Here is a 22,638-nt window from a genome sequence, read left to right on the forward strand (position 1 = left end):
AACGCAGGCGTCTCTTCAAGAGTCGGACATATCCTCAAGGGGAGGTGAAAACTGGGGTCGGAAGAATCGGAACCCGCTGAAGCGGCTAAATAACGCGTCGCCTCTTCGACACGAGCATCGATTAATTAACCTCTCTGCCCGAGTTTCCTCAACCGAAAACTTTCCGAATAGAATTTCCATAAAATATTCAAAAACCGCATCTGAATTTCGTGCTTTTTTGCGAAAGGGGTGAAAAGCACCGAAGCGCCGAAGGCTAGACGGCGCCAATCCGCATTTGCTGGCCGGGACGAGGCGTAAGCTGCAGGTAGCCGACGTGAGTTAGGCTGAAAATCGTCCCGCGTGGACATATGGTCAGCCTAGCCGGGAACAAAAAAGCGATAGAAAACGCCGACAGAAGTTGGGAGTGTCGGCGAGCGATATATCAGGGCTTAAATATCGTTCGTACGTACGCCATCTCCCCCCGGCTAGTTCGAGCTCGGCCAGGGGAAGTCCCGCGGAACACGCGTATGTCGTTTATACGGGGGAGACATTAGTTAATAGCTGCCTTAGCCACGCCGAGCCGCACCGCCCGGATTTTCGGGGACATCTGATTAAATGCGGTTTCCAATCTGTCACGTTTTCAACGCTGTATACTGTATGCGTTCGTATATGTCGCAGCACGAGAGAGATTCATGTATGCACCTCTATTATTTTTTTCTACGTAGATATAAGCTACAGTCGATGGTCTACCTGCGAAATCAAATGGCGAAAAAGTGCGCTAATTCATCGTTTTTATAATTCGTCAGGTAATATTACGTGAAAATGCACGTGGCTTGTATGCTGGTACTTTATTTCTGATACGCCGACGGGAATTTCTATTTGTTGTCAATATGCACTGTCCTTAACTTGATTTTATTCTTTACCATAAACGAAAAATACTCTGGTAATAACATGAAATCGAATTTTGTAGCTACAAGGTAGAGAGGAAATTTAATATTCGTTGCTACTCTTTTTTGATTATGGTTATTCGTACAATATTTTCGTGCAATTGTAAGCCTTAGCGATAGTTTGGTGTTGATGGAACAATAAATTGATTTTTAGGCCTTGTGTGATCGAGGAGTGTAGTAAACTGAATAAACAGATCTAATGTTGCAATAATCAGAAACTGTAGTATTGGCAACTTTAAAAGGGATATTAAAGGAGGTTTAAATCGGTTGAAGAATCCCAAGCGCTGAGAGGGTGCAGAAAAACGAGAAAACGAACGAAGCGGGAGACAAACGGAACTCAATTAACTCGGGACGCAACATTGCGTTAAGGTCCTCATGAGATACGTCTCCTCTGCTTAAAGATTCGTTAAATATGCAGATTAATGCGTCTTTACTGCTTTGCTCGTAGGTACAAGGTATGTATAGTATAGTACGGTATTATACCTACGCCGAAGGCACAAATCCCTCGGGAAATGCAAAAAAGTAAAGAGAAGCAAATAGTATATAACTGCGATTTTAGCAAGTGTTAAGGGATACGCGGCTACACATAGATGGGTTACACTCATTATTATATACGGAATAAAATGCAATATAATCTGCGCCTACTTGCTCTATTAATGGAAAACGTGGTTAGAAGAGACCTTGGCCAAAATATCAGTCACGGGGGTTATTTTGTCTCTCGGTCTTACTTCGTCTCCTTTTTATTATTACTATTATTATTCTGTCCCCTTCACAATTTTTTTTTTCCCTATTTCCAAGTGAAAAGATTCGTGAGAAAAATTGTGTGTCGCCTCGTCGATTTGTCAACCGCTTAAGCACTCGCCGGTGGTGTCGCAAGAGGGGTCCGAGCGATCGTTGAGCTTGTATTTCTTATAGGCGTTCGAGATGAGCCGCGTTGCGCGATGACCGCCGGACACGAAGAAACCCGCAAAGAAACCGAGAACTCTGTCGACCATCGCGTGAAAAGCAACGTGTCGTCGATCATGTTTTTGGGATGAATTTGTTACTAAATTGGACGAAAAGTAAAATAAAAGTAACCCAAGCTTCGGGATGAAGATGATAATATATTTAAAACACTTTTTCGAAAATACTGTTGCGAAGACTAGACCTTCCAATTTTTTCTACTTACGATAGAAATATTTCACGGATGCAAAGTTTGTCTTCATTTTCTTAGAAGTTTTGTGAATATAATTTTTATAACATCAATCGCTACCTCTTTTACTTATTACAATCCCTAATTCGGAGACGTCGGAGTGATTAAGCGTTGAATATCTAAATTACAATCTCGAATTAGGATAATGTATCCAAAACTGAAAAAATAGTTCTTACACTCAGCAAGGTAGGTTCGTTCAATTATCTAACCGTCAACTCTCTATCAATCCTTGAATTATCCTTTTCAAATTCTATGTATATGGTCGAGGAAATATTCAAAGCACAATTATGACAATAACAAAGACCATACAGAATGGGTCGAAAAAGAAGGCCGCGATTCTGATTATTGACAAGATTCTCTAAAAAATATGCCAAGAGCATTTTTGTAAATCTCCGAGATTCAAAATCAATTAGACGAATCAGACGAGACTGAAAATCCCAAATGAAAAACAATACTCAACGTTACAATCTTGCCGTCGGACGAGCTCGAAACTATTTGCGCGAAAATTAACCGTCGGCGTTGGAAACAACAATTACTTAGATCAGACACACCAATTAGGTACCTAATCATCCGTATCCGTGAAGTTACTAGCACAAATTAAGCTACCAAGCTTTAACGGTTCTGTCGAGGGTTGGAATTCGTTCTTTGATATTTTTACATCTTTGATACCTGATAATGCTGGATTGTCTTCAGTCCACAAGCTAAAATACTTAAGATTATCGTTAACCGTAAAGGCAGCCAGCGCGAATCAGTTTTTCGAAACGACTGATCAAAATTATGAAGCAGCGCTATCCGTTCTAGAGAAGCAATTTCAACTTACAAACAAATTAAGAAATGTCAACGCATTATTTGGAAAAACGTAGCAGGGAAACAACAGAGCTTCCAATTAAATACCTACTGTCGGGTTCCGATTATCACCTACACCACATCTCGCAATAAGATCTCTAAGCCAATTAGTAAACGATGAAGCTGAAAAATGTTCAGCAGCAGCAAGATTCTTGAAGGAGTACATGTACGTCGACGATGCAATTACACAAGCACCTGAGAAAGAGGATGCTATCACATTGCGTGATCGGCTGATACAAATACTAGTACGCGGGGGCTTCAAAACTAGACAATTGGCATCCGACGATCCAGACCTGCTGAAGGATCTTCCAACCAGCAGGGTAAATCAGTAACTCAAATGCGAAATATCATCCACCATAAAAACCTTAGGTGTATTTTCGGATTCAAGCACCGATTCTATTATGCTAACGAGTGTTTTGCGACACACGTGAAGTCTAGTGCCGATGTTAGTCAACCTTGCAGTTTGACGATGAAGCTTCAATTTAATCATCTTGAAGGTCTTATCGTATCAAAATTGTAATTACTAGTAAAAGAAGAAATAGAAAACACTTTACAGGTTTCGAGCACAAGTTTTCTTTTTCCATGACGCAAGTAGTGGAAGTCACAGATCATTCCGAATCGCTACCTGAGGTATAAACAACGTTGTATAAATTGCGACGCTTTGATGTTGACCACTATTAAGGTAAAAAAAAATAAACACCTCCATTTGATACTGGATTGTGTGAAACAGTGATATTAAAAAACGTCATATTCAGTAGCAAGTCCAGTCAACTCAGTCAAAGCGTCGATTGAGAATACGAGTGCATCGGTGAACGTTAAAAGTATGGCATAGCTTATAACGAATGCAAACTACATGCGGAGAAAAGTTAAAGCAACTAACAAAGTAAGTATATATAAGTACGACGATGGCCAGCATCTGGTGCCTCGGAGGGAGCTGAGTCTGAAGTTATTATAAAAATAATCAAAGTTGCCGTGGGCCATGGAAGTCGAGTGAGCCGAGTATAGAGCGGGTCTTGGACCCTTCCGACATTCGCCCTGCTAGCGAGAACCTTTGGTCGAGTTCATTACGTTTGACAATTATGCGTTAATTTGCACCTAGCGATACTTCAAACGTTTTTATTCATCACACGACGAGTCAACTTGCGATCAACTCAAACGGGGAACAGAAACAGGCCGCGGGGTCGAGTTCGTACAAAGTAGAGAAAGGGAGGAAGGGGGTGGGGGGAGATTTCTGAAGTTTTATATTTTGAACTTGCCGCGTCTCGAGAAAGAGAGAAAACCGAAGATGAGAGGATGGACCGTCTTATATCAAAGGAATGCTATGGTAATCATCTCGTCCGCTGAATATGTAACGAGCAAACGTTCCGTCGTGATTAGTTTTTACCTTCGATCCACCATCTTGGTTTCGTTTTTCATCTTTTGCTTCTTTATTCTTGATTATTTACAATACATGTAGGTGTTGAATCCCATTTTAAAAGACTCGTATGACGTTACATTGGTATAAAAATTAGTGTGTCTACAAATTCCCGGAGGATAAATTGATTTGCAATTTGTTTCTCCGCACCACCTGGATTTAATCCAGTTTCCTGCATGGCCACCTGAAACATCTTCACACGTATCTCTGAAGGAATACACGCAGAGGTTTACAACGAATTAAACATTGCTCACACTACAAAACCTCTCGTGTTTCAAAGGAGCTGTATAATAAGCGAAGAAGAGTAAGGGTAAAAAAAAGAAACGAAAACACCGACTAAAAACAGCCCATCAATTTTGAGGACAGGCAGTCGTCCTCCCGTGATTAACGGATCTGCTCGACCGAGTCAATTAATCTCCGTGAAAGATTCGAGCCAATGCCAACGCAACGAGGTAAAATGCACGTTGAAAACGTGATAAAACACGACGTGTCGTAAAAAGAGAAAAGTAAAAAGAGGCTGGAATAAGGAGGAAGAAGAAAGGTCCACGTACCTATAGGTACACACATGCTGCACATGTAAAACCATTAAAACTAGTCGGATCCACGCGACATCCGCGTGCCAATTGGTCCGACTCTCGGATTAAAACCACTCGGGCGTAAAGACGCATAGAAGTAGTGATTGCAAACAAATCCCAGTTGCAACTGGGTTCGTTTCGCGCATTGCACGTTGCCGGTCGTATCGGCGCACGCTTCTCCAGAAGTCTATAAGTACAAGTGAAATTGCCACGGCGCTTAAACAGGGAACCGGGCTGATTTAACCCTTGCGCAATGCTGGCTCACGTGGTATCAATTAATTTTGTGTATCGGGAGTCGCGAGGAAGGGGCGTGCAGCGTTCGTTCGCCTTCTCGGACACGTGCCAGCCACAATCGTTCCTAGTGACTCCCGACGTCATCAATTGCCATCCGGGCGGTGGGCGATTCGCGAGGGACGAGAGGAAGTCCCCTCGGAACACCGAAAGCAAACACGAGTCCCACTACACCAAAAAGCATTCATTCTTTTACGCTGGTTGCGTGCTTTGAGTGGGCGTGTCGATCTCACGCCGCTCGGATCAGCCTGTGTTTTATTGTTAGGAAATTAATGATTGCCTACTTTAACGTGTATATGTATGTATATACCTATACGCACAACGGACACGATTATTCCGCCAATTTCTCTCTCTCTCTCTCTCTCTCTCTTCATCGCTGTCCTACATATTTAGACCCTTCAAATCCGATAACGAAGACGTACAGAATCAGTATTGGTAGAATTGCAGATACGTTGATTACTCATCAGGTTGATGCATCTGATGAGAATTATATGGGATGTGAATTCCGGAAGAAACGTTACGTACAAAGTCCTGCTGACTTATTGCAAGAAAGAGGGGATTAGATTTAATCCGCCGCAGAGACACTGCTCGTGAATTTTTAACGTTTCTAATGATATTTAAATGCTCATCTTTGTAATTGATTTCTTTCTATTTTTTTGTCTCATTTTCTTCATCTTCCGAATGAATTTGTCATGACATTCAGCGGATATTATTACACGCGTACGTCGCATGTGTGTTGAAAAATACGAAACGAATAGAGCGAAATATACTTTTTGCCCCGTATATTTTACCACTTGAATTATCATAATTTAACATCTATTAATAACGACACTGTACTAAACGCATAATGAGCGAGTAATAGATTAATCAGACACAAATTTGACGGGCGAAATCATTGATAAAGAAATCGAATACGTTAAAAGTAACTTGTCATAGAAGTTATCTTCAAGAGGTAGTAAAAAAAATAATGCATAATTAAACCGTGAACCGTGAAAGCGAACCAGACAGCTGGCAACGTTACGTACGTCAAATTATAGTTGCAGAGTTTGCCGTGTTAAAAGTAGGATGCGCATAGAAACGAAAAATTGGGACATTCGAAGATCGTGCTCTGCTCATTTTGTCCACGTGCCCGTTAGAAAAAAAAAAAATTAATATACCGTATCGTCAGTCGCAACTTTACAAGACATTATTCAACCCGACCGACTCGCTAATGACAACGCTTGCGGAAAAAAATAAGAGCCGTCGTTCTTCTCTACGTCAGTGCGGCATCAATATAAGTAAGACAAATAAGTCCAAGCCAAACCGAATGTCACGGTTTAAAAAAGTGTCTCGTCATCCATCTCGATCTGTCGCCTTTCGCGATTGCTCCACGTGCGTTTAACGAGAGAAGATAAATTTCTAAATTACGATTTCGTACCATCGTGAGTTCGAGAGTAACTCCATGCTGTGTCGTAGATTAAATTCGCGATTTCCGTCCAATGAATTTCAGATTACCGAACCACTTGTAGTTACGTTGAAAAGGTATTGGATCGAATCAATGTCTGCAAGAAAACCGAAAGCAAATGCAATTACGCGTTCTGTCATATAAATAAAATTTCATCTTTATCGTGAGACGTGAAGCAGAAATTAACGTAAATCAGTCTAAAAAATTTAGTCGCTACACAAAAGCGCCGTGAGGTGATTGGCTTAAAAAGTTAAACATTTTTCCCCATTTTATTCTATATCCACATTTGAGTTTGCATAAATTTAAAAATAATACGAGCATCAAAGTAACCACTTTAAGTACGGATTTAACTGAAAATCTCTAAAATTTGGTTATGAACAACGATTGCACACGTCAAAGGATCTGCGATGCGTTAGTACGAAGCACTCATCGATGACGTTGTTTAACAATGACGACCTTGATATACATGTCGCAATACGACAGTAAAAAAGAAAAAATGAAAAGAACCGTAAAGCAACGTTTCAGAGAAAAATATCCGGAAGAAATTATATATCATATATACTTCCCCCCCTAATCATATACAGTGGACATATTTGCCGTGTTGGTTTCAAACTGGACGTCACGGACTGGGTGAAACTTTCTGATATATCGCTTTATGGTTTTATAGCGGGCGATCTCCCCCACCTTTTCTTCGTCCCCCAGAATCGGCACCCCCCGCTAGAACTTGGCCAATTTATTCACCTTTTTCTCCGCACTGTAGATACAGCTTTTTATACGTCAATATGCCATGCGATTCAATAGACCACACGTATACATATATAGTTATGTATAAAATAAGTACATATGTTATATACATATACATACCGCGCTGGTGCACCGACCATCGGCTATAAAAACGCTCATCCCGAAGGCAACTCCGGGCACACGTTAAATATACCCATAAAAGTATAGAGCAGTGAATATAATATGCGGTCGGTGGGTTGCTACGTAGGGATTTCGAAAAAGGCAAGAGATGCCTGCCCGCACCGCGCATCGTCCAGAGTTCGCCAACTCGAGAGGACGATACCATGGACGTTCCCCTGACCGTGCAGGGGGGCAAGATGTCGGAGTATATTAACCGCGGTGAAGGATAAAGGATAATGTTAAAAGAGAGCCGAGTCTCGTGGTTATGGAAAAGGAACCGCGAGGAACTTGGAGGATAATGCGAGCCTCGAAGCCTAGCGCGTGTTGCAGTGTACATATTCGGGGCATCAATCTTCATCCATCACGCATGGGTCGGCGGGGTGGCACCTCCTCGCAAGCTCTCGTCCCGTCCTCCTCTGACCTCGGACGGGGCCGAAAGGCGATGGATTGATCTCACCTCAACTCGCGGAGGCTTTCGTTGCCCTTTTTGCTCCTTCGTATTTCCCCGCAAGACGGTATTTCGCAAGCGCTTTTGTAACGCAATACGTCGTATTGTACGAATGTCAATTGTTACTGACATATAATTAGCTTCGGTTTCGGTTTCGGTTCTTCCAGTTTCGGCGATCAATTCTGGTTTCGAGGAAAAATTTTGGCTCGGCCGAAACTGGCGTTAGTGTCGTTTTCGGCACTGTCCAATAGGTCCGAAATTAATTTTGTACCTACATTGCACTCCGAAAATAAAGCGAGTTCCTAATAAATTTAAGACTTTTATTTAATCTAATCAAACAATCTGTTGCAAAGCTAGAAACAACACTAGATTTCAGAGTATAACGTATATTTAACGAAATTTCGACTCTACTACACAAGTTTTTATTTCGCTTACGGTTTCGGCCGAAACCAGAAGAGCAGCCGAATACTCGGTTACGGTTTCGATTTCGGTCAGACACCAATTATTGTTACACCATATCGGATATTGAGCAAATTGACCCGAAGCGAAATCTGCTCACAGTACTACTCACAATCAGATATAGGCGAACGGTTATTCTGCGAAGAGCGTTGCAAGGATGCATCAATTGCCGACTCATCAATGGGTGTTTACGCGGGTCTCTGACGCCGCGACGCCGGCGTCGGCTCACCCGTCAGATGTTATTGATGGACCACGAGCACTCGGGCATTCAGGCATTGAACATTGACCATGGCGGCGGCGAAGCGGGGGCGGTGGGCACCTATGACGTTAACGCGAATATAATGCGATCCACCCCTCGCCCGGCCAACAATACAGTTTTCATTTTCGGAAGACCGTGGAAGGGTGAACGGACCCTGAAACCCCGGCGGAACCCGGGCTGGGATTCGGTTTGACGAGCCGAAGAACGCCGGCCAAATATCGGAGGTAATGGCGCGTGATCGAACCTCGGCTCTTCGTCACGGACGATTTTGTCACCCAGTTTCTCGACGAGAGAATGAGGAAGGCCGCATTTGTCACTCTCTGTGCGGAAATTGCCGCTCTATTATACAAGCTGCTGAAGGAAACTTTTCACTGATAATTGATTCCGCCCTTTATACGCCCTGGCGAACTTTGTTCAACGAACTTTTGTCAACTTTCTCACAAGGTTGGCGAGCGAATATTGCCAATTATATGTATAAGCGTGTTGACAAATGGCAGCAGTCTTCGGATATCAGATGCTAATAAATAAATCAGCCTTGGTGTGATATGGTGATTGGAGAAAGTCAAGTAATAGATCAATCAACGCATAACTTTTTTCGTTCGATCTGCCAATCCAGCTTTTCTAATCATAATCTGCCTCAATACGTAAAAAACTCCATGGTTAAACTTGGAAATGCGTCAACGATACAACGTATACCGGGTATCCTTGACCTCGTAAATCAACAAACAGCAAATTAATTATCCACAATGTGAGTTCAAGGATCGGGGACCAAGCCGAAAAGGTCGTCGAAGTTGCGAGGTTTCTTGTTCACCGCCTGCGACGACTACGTATGAGAATTACAGGTACCTATCTCACAGATAACGGAGAAGCGATCGTTTCCATCGTATCCGCGGACAGGACAAAGCGTCAAAAGTAAATAACCGAAATAATAAATAATGGGAAACACACGTGTGTTTGCGATCTTAGTTCAGTAGCAAACACCGGTCTCCGCACGAGCTGCGAGATGTCACCGAGATAGCACACACCGTTGTGCAGAAGGGGATGCGGTCGCAGTCTATCCTCGACCTGCAGTGCACTCGTACCGAGGGAGTCAAAAGCCGACGGTGAGGGAGCGGTCCGGGGGTTGAAAGCGACGCGAAGGGTGGCGACGGGGGCGGCGGACACGTGACTCGTGTTTGCCGGGCACACAGGACGAGCCTAGTACCTACTTTCGGCGCGATACGGAGGTTGGCAAAACACCGGCGCAATGCCGGCATAAGCGATATTTATGTCAGCACAAAGGGACGCGCGTGCTAAAAGAACAACCCGAGGTTGGGGTCCGAGTCCGAAAGCCCATTGTGCATCTCTGCCCTGATATACCCTGGGTTATACTTTACCGTGCACGCTGTGGCCGATATAGAAAATCATGCTCCTCGCTGTCAAGGATCCGGATTCTTTTTCGTCATACTTAATCGGACGCGCAAACCTGGGGTAATGACAATGGTCAGCAAATTTTTTTAACAAGACTAATTTTTAAGTACCTATTTACCTTCGTTATAAACCCAAATTTCTTTTCCTTCGATCAGGTCTGGTTTTTGTGTTACACTGACTACGAGTAAAATTGAGTGTTTATCGTTTTGACTTACCTTTTTTGATTCAGGGTGTTTTTTTAATTGTTGTAACTAATTAACTGGTGTTTCAAATCAATTTCAAATCTGAATCAAAAGAGGTGAGTCAAAACGATAAGTATTCAATTTTATTGGTATTCGATGTAACACAAAAACCAGACCTGATCAAGTGAAAATAAATATAGTTTTTTAATGAAGGTAGATATGTATTTAAAAATTAGTCAGTACCTGCCTTGTTACAAAATTTTGTTGACCAGTGTACCGCAACACTATACATAACCTAATTTTTGTTCATAAAAACTGTAGTCTTCGAAAAACTAAAAAAATTATATTGCATTAAAACTATTCGTATCTGAAATATTCTAATACCAATTCTGTTGTACGAAACCTTGTTCCTAACACAATCAGTTAAAAGTTTTCATTTTGCACACAAAAAGTGAATTTTTATTGACCAGTGTAATCTTGTCTAATCCAAAATTTTGCCAGTTGCCAGATAAACTCTTTTTGATATCTATGAATCGTAATATAATAAACTTTTCCTCAAAAGGCTGTAAAATTTTTCCCACTTGCATAATATGCATAGATATATATTAAAGTTGCTGCTTGTTTAGCAAGGTCGAAAAATCGTGCTGCAGTTTTTTCGATAGCTATATACCTATAACGTATATGTACTGCAGCCTTACTATCATGAACCAGATTTGGGAGGGATGAGCGTCCCTCTCTTTCGGAACGGAAAAAAATAGAATAAAAAAGGGATGCAGCAGTTGGTGAAGGTGTGTGTATATAGCCCGCAGGAGCGTATGATGCGAACACCGACGTAAGAGTGGCATTGAAATTTATGCGGAGCGGTTTATCCAAAGTTTAATACTTTTCGAGCAAACAGAGACCCACGTGCGAGCGCCCCGCCCTTCACGGATGCTGACAAGATTAAAACGGCGATTCTCTGATGCGCGGATCAGCCGAACTGCACTGCAGGCGGTGTTAGAATCGAACGAAACCACTGTGACTAGGCGTAAGTGATAAGCGAGATGAAGGTTCGAAAACTTTTTCGTAAATCACAACGACGACAGAAAAAAAATCAAACTTTAAATATTCAATATAATAATTATATAATTGCGAAATATTATATTTACGAGGAAAACGTCTCTATAGCGTTTTTAAGTGATAGTAATTGCCAAGGCTGAAATTCGAAAGCCGGTTTGTAGGTACTGTGTGACATAAAATTTTCGAAATGATTACATCCCATCAGATGCTAGTAAATGGATCGTAAACTGCTATTTTACGACCGGACGCATAGTTCTGGAATGTCGACTTTATTATAAGCCTCCAATATTTTCCCATACAGTGACAGCGAATGTCGTTTGTCGATTCAATTTAGTATACGTACGGAGCCCGACGGGTACAAATACTGGAAAAAAAATATACCAAACACGTCTGCTGCAAACGATGACGAGTAATTTGAGAGATATGTATATAATAGGAAAAACGTTTGGCGATTAGTATTACGGAAATAATAATCAATTTGTAAAAAAATGCAAATCATGCAGGATATTCCCTGCCGACTAACTCCAGGCAAGATTTATTACAATCGAAGTATATGCAAAGTCGAGAACCTGGGGTCAACGCACAGTGACATACGAAATCCGCCGTACGTTGGTATAATACGTTCGTACACGGCGTACCTACATACGTAGATAAGTAGGTAGGTAGGTAGGTAGGTAGGTACCGTTTGAAAACAGCATTTGGACACCAGCGTCGTCAGTCGCACGGTGACGAGTGAAACGTTTGACCAGGAAGAACGATAAAACCACAGAAGGTATAAAAATAAAAAATACAGAGCCGAGAAAAACAAGGTATATGAGAGATGAACGCCGCGGCGTAATCTTCCATCAAGCATCATTGCGGGTGAATTGAGAAAAGGAATAAGAATAAGGAAAGGGAAAACGTGCGTGCAGGTATATAGAATATAGATGTTCCCGTAGGAACACTCGAACAGGTGTAATACATACGCCCGCGTCCGCCATTTGAGTAATGGCCGTAATCTGGGAATTTATAGAGACGTCACCGCGCCGCGGGTCCTGGAGGATACAAATGAATTCGGCTTCGTTGCTCAAGCATTAGGAACGGGCCGTGATCCGGGGCTTGGAACTGGGGGAAAAGCGGGGGCCGGGGATGCGGAAGATGAGGTCCGGGATTAGACCTCGCGGTCCGTGGGCTCCCACGAAGATCGTGCACGGGGCCGTTTACGTAGTGCGAATAATTTACACCGGGCGAAACGCATACCGGACCTTGTACGCCGTTGATCAACGGATGCAGCGTGTCTTCCGCGTAAGGTGTGAAAGCAATGACCTACGAGTGTCAAAATTCGAGAGCCCGAAGACGAGGGTCGTCAGAAGAGAACACAGACCGAGGTATCAACGTTTCTTGGTAAGACAATGTGAGGAACCTCTTCCTCGCGACCCTCACCCTTCGCAGCGGGCGACGACAGATGGATCACGATACTCACGTGCTCGAACCTTCGAAGGGTCGAAAGACCAAACACCTCGATTGACACTCCACTGTCATCGGTGTCTTCTACCGCGGAATTCTACCACTGATCTATTCACGCTTCGTATCATCTGTAGACTCTGAGCTTCGCCACCTGTACGACTGTATTCGAGGAGACGCGAAAATCTGCCCGGGTGATCAACGGACCGAAATCAATTTGCTTATCTTCAACGTCGAGGATCCTGAATTGATTCAACGTGTCGTTAATTTTTGCCACACGTTATGGGGCAAATTGATCATCGACTATAGGTTTGCAAGCGATGAACAGGTGTGTTGGAATCTTAACCGTCCGTTCTCATTGTTATTTTCGATACACGGTTCCCACTGTGGACACTCTAGTGCTCGGATGTTATTTTACAGGGAACCCTCCGTTAAAAAATGTTGAAAAAAATGCTTGAATACAGAAAAATATATATATTCCATACTCCAAAAGGTTCTGGATCGATAACTTTTGTTGATTAATCAAGAAAAATTCTTACAGTCAATTAGAATGAAAACTGCAATATCTGCTTAGCACTAAAATGTACACAGTGGGGACGGAGGGTTAAGCTAGTTCGAGACAATCGTTGTCTTTGCAATTCCCTCCACGATAAACAAAACAGCGTTTCATATACAGTCCACATTTATTTTCTGGCAAATAAAGCTTCAACGGTACTTTTTACTTACCATACGCCTTGTATTATAGAAGTATCGGAAATGTTCCGATCCAGGTGGCGGTTCGATGGCAGCAACCGATGACTGCGGATTTCAGCACCGAAGGTGAATTAGTCACACACACACACACACGCACACACACGTGACAGAATGGATCGCGTTGCACCCTTTTTCGCCTCGTTTAGCCCGTCAGAACAACACCGTTCGTTGACTGACGCGATCAAACTGAGCAAACTCGAGCCGTTCTATTTACCGATGTCGTGTACTTCTCACCTTTTCGCAGCAAGGGTAGACGGCGGTGTTGTTATGTAAACTGTGAGGAATAGTTGCGCCCTCCTACGGTCACGTGACCACCGAAGATCAGGCGAAGTTATCGATACTCTTTGTTGAATTGTTCGATGTCTGACTCTGCACCGGTTCTGGCCAAAGTGTAACATTGAACAACGTTAAGCGAAAGTTGTGTAATTGAATATAATGATATCGTGCCCATTCGGTGAAATAAATTATTAGCAGCAGATATGAAGTTATCTCGCCTCCCGGGAGACGTAAATTGCCATTACGTCTCCCCAGCCGGGGACCCACGCCCCAAAGATCTTAATTATTAATTATCTCCGGACGTTATCTGGGCGGCATCGTTTCAGAAATTACCGAAATCCCCTCCGATAAGGACCCGCCGTTACTGCGCTCTCGTTTCAAAAGTCACGCTGCCTCCTCTCCCCCGCCCTTTTCGCCCCGTTACTTTTCACAATATCAAACGTGCGGAGCACTCTTTCCGCGTGACTTCAACACGCGTGTGCGTGCACGCTGGCCAACTTCACGAACCCCCGGGCTACACAGACGGCGGGGTATCGTAGGAGTCCACGCTCGAAGGGGTGTACGCACAATGGCCAAGGATTAACCGTGACACCCGTGGCATAAAACTAACCCCAGATCAGTCCGAACCCTTCGTCTATCTCAGTTTCGAACCTAGTTACGGTTCCTCTGTCGGCTAGGCTTCTGTCAAAGCACCAGCTGCAGCGGAGATTTCGCACCAACGATTCGTCCAACGATCCCCGATAACCTCAAGCGTCCGTTTTAACCAGGTGTCCCGAAATTCGGCTGATTTCGTTTGACGGAAAAAAAATAATACCCCAAACTTACTCGTCGCTTCTTTTCTTTGCTTTTTTGTTACTCGGTAGCTAAAAGCTGAGTTTTCTTAACATTGAACTAGAATTATTGGATTATTGGTTTAAACTCGATTTGAATTTTCCACGATGCATAGAAAATTGTCCTTACTTTCTCGATATTTTTCTATCTTCCTTGTCGCTGATCGTTGACAATGATTTTGACCAAAATTCTCCACAACGCATGCTTTACAGACGCCGCAGCGATCATATTCCATAATTGTTGACTTACGTACGTGTAGGCGATGCGAGACCGGAGAATGTGTTAATTATTCCGAAAGAAGAGACGTCGCTAGATTTACGACACTCTCACCCGCCTTGGACGGCGGCTGGACCCGAACCGTCGTCCGTGGTCGATGCACACGATTCGGTGTGTTATTAATTGGTCAATTATGAATATTTTTCTCTTATCTTTTATTCATTATCCGGTCCGACTTCCCTCGGCAATTAGTCAAGCGAGTGTTAAGTCTCCGACTTTATTAAGGGTCACGTCAATTTCTCATCTATCCGGCATTTGTCCTTATTACAAAAAAAATTTTTTTTTCAACTTATCCCACCTTCTAATTTACCGTCCCTATTTGTCACATGCAGAAATATTAATATCCGTAATTTTTTTTTTTTTTTTTTTTGGTTCCAAAAAATGCCAATCTGCATCAAAACGTGTCGCGATCGTCGGTCACTTTTATTTATGACCTCAACATTACTTCCCATCATTAAGAGAAACTGTCATTCATCGAAATATTCGTCGATGTACGAATATCACGTTTTTCCCATAACCCCACCGTCTCGCGATCCTTACTCTCGTGTAAAACCTGAATCGCCTAGCTCCTCGATGACGGTCAGACGACCGGTGGCCATTGGAAATGAGCTCCCCTCGATCAGTGGGCAGCACCCTCGTCCTAGACCGAGAACCCTGGTTTCGGTACGCTGGAATCACACCCCGGTAAATTGACCCTCGGTGCTAAATACCTCCCTTTGACACGTCAAAGTTTGGGGGGGGGGGGGGGCGAAGGGGGGAATCCCCGTACGGAATTACGGGACGAAATATACCGACGAGGCGTACAATTCAGAGATAGCTGAATAGATAGATACCATATATGTATATATACGGAAGCAGAACGCCACGTTGTGTTGTTCGCATTCTCTGCACCTATGCCAAATGCACCGTCATCCTCTATCTTTGTCTTTCCAGATCCGAGGAGAGATGAAAAAAGCTCCATTGATTCCTCCGTCGATCTGTCGACCCGCGAACCGGGAGGCCACTCGCTTATTGTACTCGTTATTGATGATCCCGGAAGTGTACGCGCTCATTTCTACAGTCAATCATCGCCGGCTGTACGCATCGAATCGATCCCAAATCTCCACTCAATATTTCATACCAGCCCAGCTAACGATCGGATCCTACAAGAGCGGTAAGAAGCCGCCTGACTTATATTTATGCTTAGACTTTGCGCCTTGTTCGTGGCCGGATTCGAATAAACGGTATCGAACAAGTCCCGCGTGTCCGTTTGAGGTCGGTAAAGCGAAGCTGTAAGAAATCGTCAAGGCTTCAGGACCAAGCCGGCAACCGAGAAATCGGACCGATATCACAGTACGCACGCGGCGCGGGGGAATAGAAAACGCAGAACCGTAACCGTGCGATCCTTGGCACGTGTCTGAGATTAATGTGTTTTGATTTTTAGACTTCATATTATATCGACGCGGGTTCGTACGTACAAATACACAAGCCTTCTCCCTGTTGTCCGGATGGGTGAACTGCTATACACGTATCGCACCAGTCGACTCTACCAATACCGAACTCTTCTCCATTGTGCAGGGCCCTCGTGCCCTCTTGGCCAGGGCGCCCTGCACTACGGGAGCACGTATAGTAGCTGATTCATTCGTTCTGACGTTCTGACGTTTTAATAAATGCCCACGATCCACGCTCCGAACCTACTGATTGATATATAATGACTGGCGTATACGACCGCTCTGACCGCTGGATCGGAGCTTTGCACTGACCAGCCCCCGCGGTTGTTGTAAGACGTTGGTTTTTCGACCTTCATTTCGAGAAACTGCAGATTTCATCCCAGATTATTGCCCCAGGTTGAAGTTCCGGGGGAAAAGTAAACAGAGTAAGGTATACGTATAAGCTACTCTTTTCGAATGGTCTTAAGTGACCCGGGCGAAGTTGGCGTAACGCCTACCGCGCGTAGGCGAATGCATAGGTGCAGCAGTTGTATATTATTGTATGCATACTTGATGCGGCTCTGCGGAAGCTGCAAACGGTCAAAAGCCGAGAGTGGAGAAGCCGCGATGGCGTAGCTGCAGCGGTGAGGTTTAACAAGAATTCGGAGAATGAGAGAGCGTCGAGACGCCAACTTCTCGGGGGGAGAGCTCGGAAATAATCCAGGCGCGAAGAGGCCGGGAATAAGATGAAAATACCTGCGGTGGAGTTAGAAGTCTTCGGAGCCTGAACCCAGTCTCACCTCGACTTGCGGTGCGAGGGCGAATTGCGGGGTGTGAGAATAAGACAGGAGTCTTTATATAATTCCGACTAATACTCGGTCGGTAAAACTTATACAACTCTCGGAATTAAGGGCTAAGTCCCCCAGATACGTTCTCAAATATTCGTAATAAGCAAAGTTGGCTAAGCGAGAGAGCTGGGAACTTTGTCGACAATTTACATTTCATTTTATTTATCGGGATTATTACCGGCACGCCGGATAACGCGCCTTGTAATTCGTATCGAAGGATGACGAAACGCAAGAAGAACAGGGCGCGCTGAGAAGAATTTTACGCAGCAGTCCTGCTGCCGGAATTAAACGAAATTCAGTAAAGCAACGCGGTTATACTACCCGCTGAAAGTTACGTTACAGTCCTCTCTAACGGAATAACTGAATAGTTTCCCTCCGGAGAAAGATTTTTTTAATAGCTCCGCCCGCAATACCGCGTTTTGCATTCGACCATTTCCAACAACTGCGACGTTATATTCGCACCGGTAAAATCTGGCTAATAGAGCCGTTTGTAGTCCGCTGTTTCAGTTTCTTACACTCCGAAGTTAACCACCTGCTCTGTCCTTATCACCGTCGACGACTCCGCTTCATACCAGATCATCAGTCAAATCTGGAACGCCTGCGATAACTTTTTGTTTTTTCAAATTGATTTTATTTATTTCAATGGTTTTTTTTCTTGGCAAGTTTATCTCCGATACTCGTTCTCGTTTGTAGGTATGAGCACGCGAATAAAAGAGCGAAAAACTGACGCGAGACAATCTCCGCTCAGTTTGCAAATATACGCGATACATAGATTCGCAACTCGCAATGTGTATATTAAAGTGCATCGTAACGTGAAGAGGAAAATCTACCAGACAGGATTGCGTAAGCGGCGTTATACGCGTTAAATTCGATAAAACAACGGGACACTCGTCCGGTTTGTCGAGTATTATACGTACAGCTGATACGTACACCAGAATCGTGTTCAGGACCAAGTGGGAAGCGTTGCATTTGCGAATTACTACATGACCGGGAGGAGAAACTACTGGAACCGACAAAGAGGGATCGTCCGGTGTACAAACGTATTATATGAACGATTTGCACAAACTCAATTACCTCATAAGTACACAGGTATAGTTACAAAACGAAATGGAATCCTGTGTGAAAAAAATGCGGTGTAGACTTCTACTGAACATTTTTCGGTGTCAATCTAATACTACTTATCGTCAAGTTCTGAATTGACCACAAAAATTGTTCTATAGTAGTCCATACCGGCCACTTTTGGTCAATTTTAACACCGTCAATTTTTCACAATGTATGAGATCTAACTTTTCTCCAGGTTCCATTAATTCCCGTCATTTTTCATCGCCGACCGCCGCTCGCCCTTTCCGTATTCATTAATTGCGGCCAATTACGGACTCCGCGATCCAGCATTCTTCTAAATTCCTGCGCCGGATCCGATAGTCGTAAGACGTAAGGGAATATCGGCGTATATACCGATAAGTAGACCCAGAAGCCCGACAACCCAGCGACTCGTAGAAGGTTGGTATGCGCGGTGCGGTGTTAATCTCCCAATTAGCACGTGCTGCCGCGAAGCTTACAGGACTCAACGAACCTAGCAAACGAGATTGGAGACCCACACGGTGAGGACGAGACTACGAGACTTATCCGCGGATCTGCTTATCCGTTTCGTACCCCGGTGAAATCTAATTGTAAGAGACCAGCGCCACCGACGCGATACGACGCGATGCGACGCGACGCCTCGATCTCATTACGGCGTTCCGCGAGTCACCTTGACGAAATAAAATCACCGACGAGGGAACGCATGAGGGAAAATTTCGTTTCCTATCGTTAGTGGCAAATTCTAGCCGATTGGATACAATCGTTGTGATAACGGTTAAAATATTGTATAAATTGCAAAAACAATTTTGTACAAGTAAGTATTTCGTGCAAGTATAATTTCAGGGAGTCTTCCAGGTAAGAGGGGTAGAAAATAATGATTTTTTTGTGTTTCATCGTGGCTGGACTAATGAACGGAAGAGAATATGACAAATTACGTTCGAAAATTAAAAATTTTCGCTTTGAAAGAAAAACAAATTGAAAGTTCACTCTTGTATGTCACGAAACCTGATGAAAAAAATCGCAGCTGATACAAATTTTAATTTGTCAAATATCCTTTCTAAAGAAGCTGAGAGGATGCATTGACGATTCTAAAAATTTCATGGGTTTTTGTATTTCAGACATTCCGTTCGCTTGATAGCGTCGTTACCGTTTTGCCAATCATTTTCTACAGAGCTCCACTTAAAAGGACGTGCAAGAGTTAATTTTTAAGATAATTTGAAAAACTTTTCGTGTTTTAAAGCAGAAATTTGCAGCTTTCAAATAAGTTTTGGTTGGAACAAAAGGATCATTTTCTACTTCTCTTATCTCGAAAACCCCCTTAGTGGTTACTCTGACGTTAAATCTGTTCAGTTTACTATATGTTTACACTTAAATAAGGCTTTAAAATCAAAAATTCATTTTTGTTTTCTACCCACACCTAAACTGTTCGATTATTATCGTTAAAAATTTTAAATAATTAAGGACTGTTTAACCTGCATGCACGATTATAAATGTACGAATATATTTTTCTTGCAGAAACATAAACGAAATAAGAAGTTCCGAATCACCGTTCCTCTGTAAATTTCCTGAAACGGTGAAATAATTTCTATATGCCTAGAGTCGATTTCGATTAGATAAGTTTTTTTTTTTCTCCGCGTTTGCAGTTTTGCAACGGCGCTCTTGAAAGTCAGACGAGACCGCATCGCGGGATATATTCAAATGATAATTGGTACAAATGCAACGAGGAACAATACCCACGCAATAGAGAACAGAGAGCGGGTGAGTCGCGTTCCAGGGCTTTGATTTCTTCTCTCCCTTTGGGTGGAGGAAGAGAAAGAGAAGGACAGAAGGAGGGTGACGAGGAGGCAGAGAGGAAGAGATACAGACGGAGGAGAGAGAGAGAGAGAAAGCCGTGGAGAGTGAACGATATTTACATGCGATTTGCATACTAGTTGATCCCTATTGCTTCCATCTCCAACCACCCCCCGCCCTTCTCCTCTCGACCTCTCCTTGCGTACACCGAACCTATATCTGCGGCAGCCGCCCTCGCCTTCGCCCTCGTCCTCGTCCTCGTCCTCGCCGTCATCCCCATCTCGAAGCTCTCGTCCCTCCACCCCCCCCCCCCCCCCCCCCGCGACTCGTTACCGCCGTATTTCAACAGTTTTATTAATATTTGCTCGAAACGGTTCTTTGTTTCTCGTTAGCCGCCACCGAGGGTCGGAACCCCGCGACTTCTTCAACGCCCGGGATAAAAGAGGACGTCTTCTTCATGATCCGCAGACGCTGCACACCTCGGCCGCGGAATAATTCATCTCGACGGTGAGATTCTACACGCGGACAAATCGCGCTCTCGAGACCGCGAGGGTTGATCAGGGATTTTTCACCTGCAGCGTGAAATTATCGAACCATTCGTATAGGTCTTTACCTCATACCTTGTACCTTACACCTTGTACCTTACGCTCGTGTTATAACACGTGTCGCCGGGCGGCGAGAACGAAAATGGAAGCTGCGTTTACGAGCGCCTCTCGCGCTTAAAATTATTAACGAGGTAGTCGATTTGCCTAACGAGGTACTTTCGGCCTACTCTTAAGTTTACGGCGTAAAGATCTTCTTCTGCACCGCGAGTCCGAGATTTTTCCCTCCTTTTCTTTCCTGCATTTGCTTCGTCGGTTTCTCTTTCCCGTTTGTTTGTTTATTTATTTATTTGTTGTTTTTTTTTTACTCACTATTCAAGATCCCAGCTCGTCTAAAATGTATTCAATCACAGCCCGGAAAAATAGCGGGCACTACGGCTAAACCAGAAGCCGAACGAATTTTTAATTGATTTTCTTCATCCATTCTCCTTCTGATTTACACCTCATTTTGCCAGAATCAAAAGATATTACGAAACGTCAAATGGAATCACGTCACAGAAGTGAATAAGTCGGACACGAAACACTTTACATAATAATCCATTTGTATTTTTATCTATCTCTCATGTACTTTATCTTCGGCCGTTTGTTCCTCAGATCCGTGACACACTTCAGTAGCGAGTGTTTTTTCCCCCCTTTCTCACATGTCGACATAAGTTTTGACACTTTATGCGCGTGTTACGTGTCCAAAAATATTATGTTGTTCCTTACGTTATTAACTGTTATTTTATACGACGCGTCGTGTCTCGCACTTTGCATTTTCATTTCCCTATCAATTCACCCTCCATCATTGGCGTGTATTTAAAATTACTCGACTCGGTGCTTTCCTCATATTTTTTTAATCACGCAGAACTGGGATAAATAAATTAAATCGCATCGCCTCGCGTTTGTCCTCCTCCGTACTTCTGTGCACCAGAGAAAAGAGCTCTTCATAAAAATGCGATAAAATTTTCAAGTCCTGCCAGCCAGCCACCGCGCCATGGTAACCAATTAGTAGAAACCAAACGGGTTTCCTTATTTTCTTCACTCTCGGTTGACTTATTTCCCCCCGGCTTTGTCCAATGCCTTCATTATCGCTCATCGATGCAACGAGACGCAGACAACAAAGTCGAAAACGGTCGAAGTGCAGCTTTCATTAGTGATACCGCGGCACAAAGGTTTCATTTCATAAACTAGAGTCGCTTAGCATAGTGGGTGGAGTTTTCTAGAATTGGCTGGTAGCACCGCAGTCCCGGGTATCGGAGTATAAAACTTCCGAGGTTTCGCGGGATTCTCTCTTCGGGTTTGGGCAAGGATCCACAGGACCTGCAGCATCCTTGGCCGCTACAGTTTACGCACGACTAACTCCTCGGCTGCTTTTTCCCCGCGTCTTAATTATCCCGGCTAATTCGGTCCGCGGCGAGATAGGAAAACAGAACGCTTCACTTCCCTCCGTCTTAGGTTTATATATATATACATATATATTATATATGTATACCAAACAAGCCCACTACATTTATACGACCTGATTACGCCAGTTGCCAACTGTTAAGACCGGAGCAGCGAACCGAAGGCGCGAAGACATAAAGTTCCGCTTCTTATCTATCACCGCGTGGGTCGAGACGAAGAGCCCGAATTGACGTGAATTATGTCATTCCTGAGGAAGCCCGCACGCTCAGGTACAAGAGAAAAATCTCATGCTCAGGCTGCATTACTTCAGGCCTCACGATCACCGATCTGGATCACCGGCTTATACCTACCTCGGGATACACGAGAGTTCCTGATCGAGACGATGCGATCGATTCAGAGATTCACGGAGGCGATAGGCCCCGGCATATTTACTTTTCGAAGCGCAGCGGCGAGCTGGGAGTCGCCGTGACGAGTCCGGGTGTCAATCGGCTCTCCTGCTTCCGGATTTCGCCTGAAACCGGGTCCAGGACTCGGG

General features: G+C 43.8%; 1 protein-coding gene and 1 long non-coding RNA gene across 6 annotated transcripts in view; one reads left to right on the top strand and one right to left on the bottom strand.

The window, feature by feature from the left end:
* The window catches only part of LOC124292612, a 141,413-nt gene that overhangs the window by 93,389 nt on the left and 25,386 nt on the right, over positions 1–22,638 (bottom strand). The window lies entirely within an intron of this gene.
* LOC107223700 (protein downstream neighbor of son homolog) overlaps positions 1–22,638 on the top strand; it is a 97,494-nt gene that overhangs the window by 33,658 nt on the left and 41,198 nt on the right. The window contains exons 3-4 of one of the 5 annotated variants that reach the window (XM_046746869.1): positions 15,921–16,140; positions 19,968–20,082. The exons of 2 other annotated variants lie outside the window; for them this stretch is intronic. In XM_046746869.1, the coding sequence (XP_046602825.1) occupies positions 15,921–16,140; positions 19,968–20,082 (335 nt within the window). Of the gene's footprint in view, positions 1–15,920; positions 16,141–19,967; positions 20,083–22,638 lie in introns of those variants that run through there. 2 more of the 5 variants (XM_046746868.1, XM_046746871.1) reach the window with 2 other exon arrangements.

Source organism: Neodiprion lecontei, chromosome 1, assembly GCF_021901455.1.
Source record: "Neodiprion lecontei isolate iyNeoLeco1 chromosome 1, iyNeoLeco1.1, whole genome shotgun sequence".
NCBI classification, from domain to species: domain Eukaryota; kingdom Metazoa; phylum Arthropoda; class Insecta; order Hymenoptera; family Diprionidae; genus Neodiprion; species Neodiprion lecontei.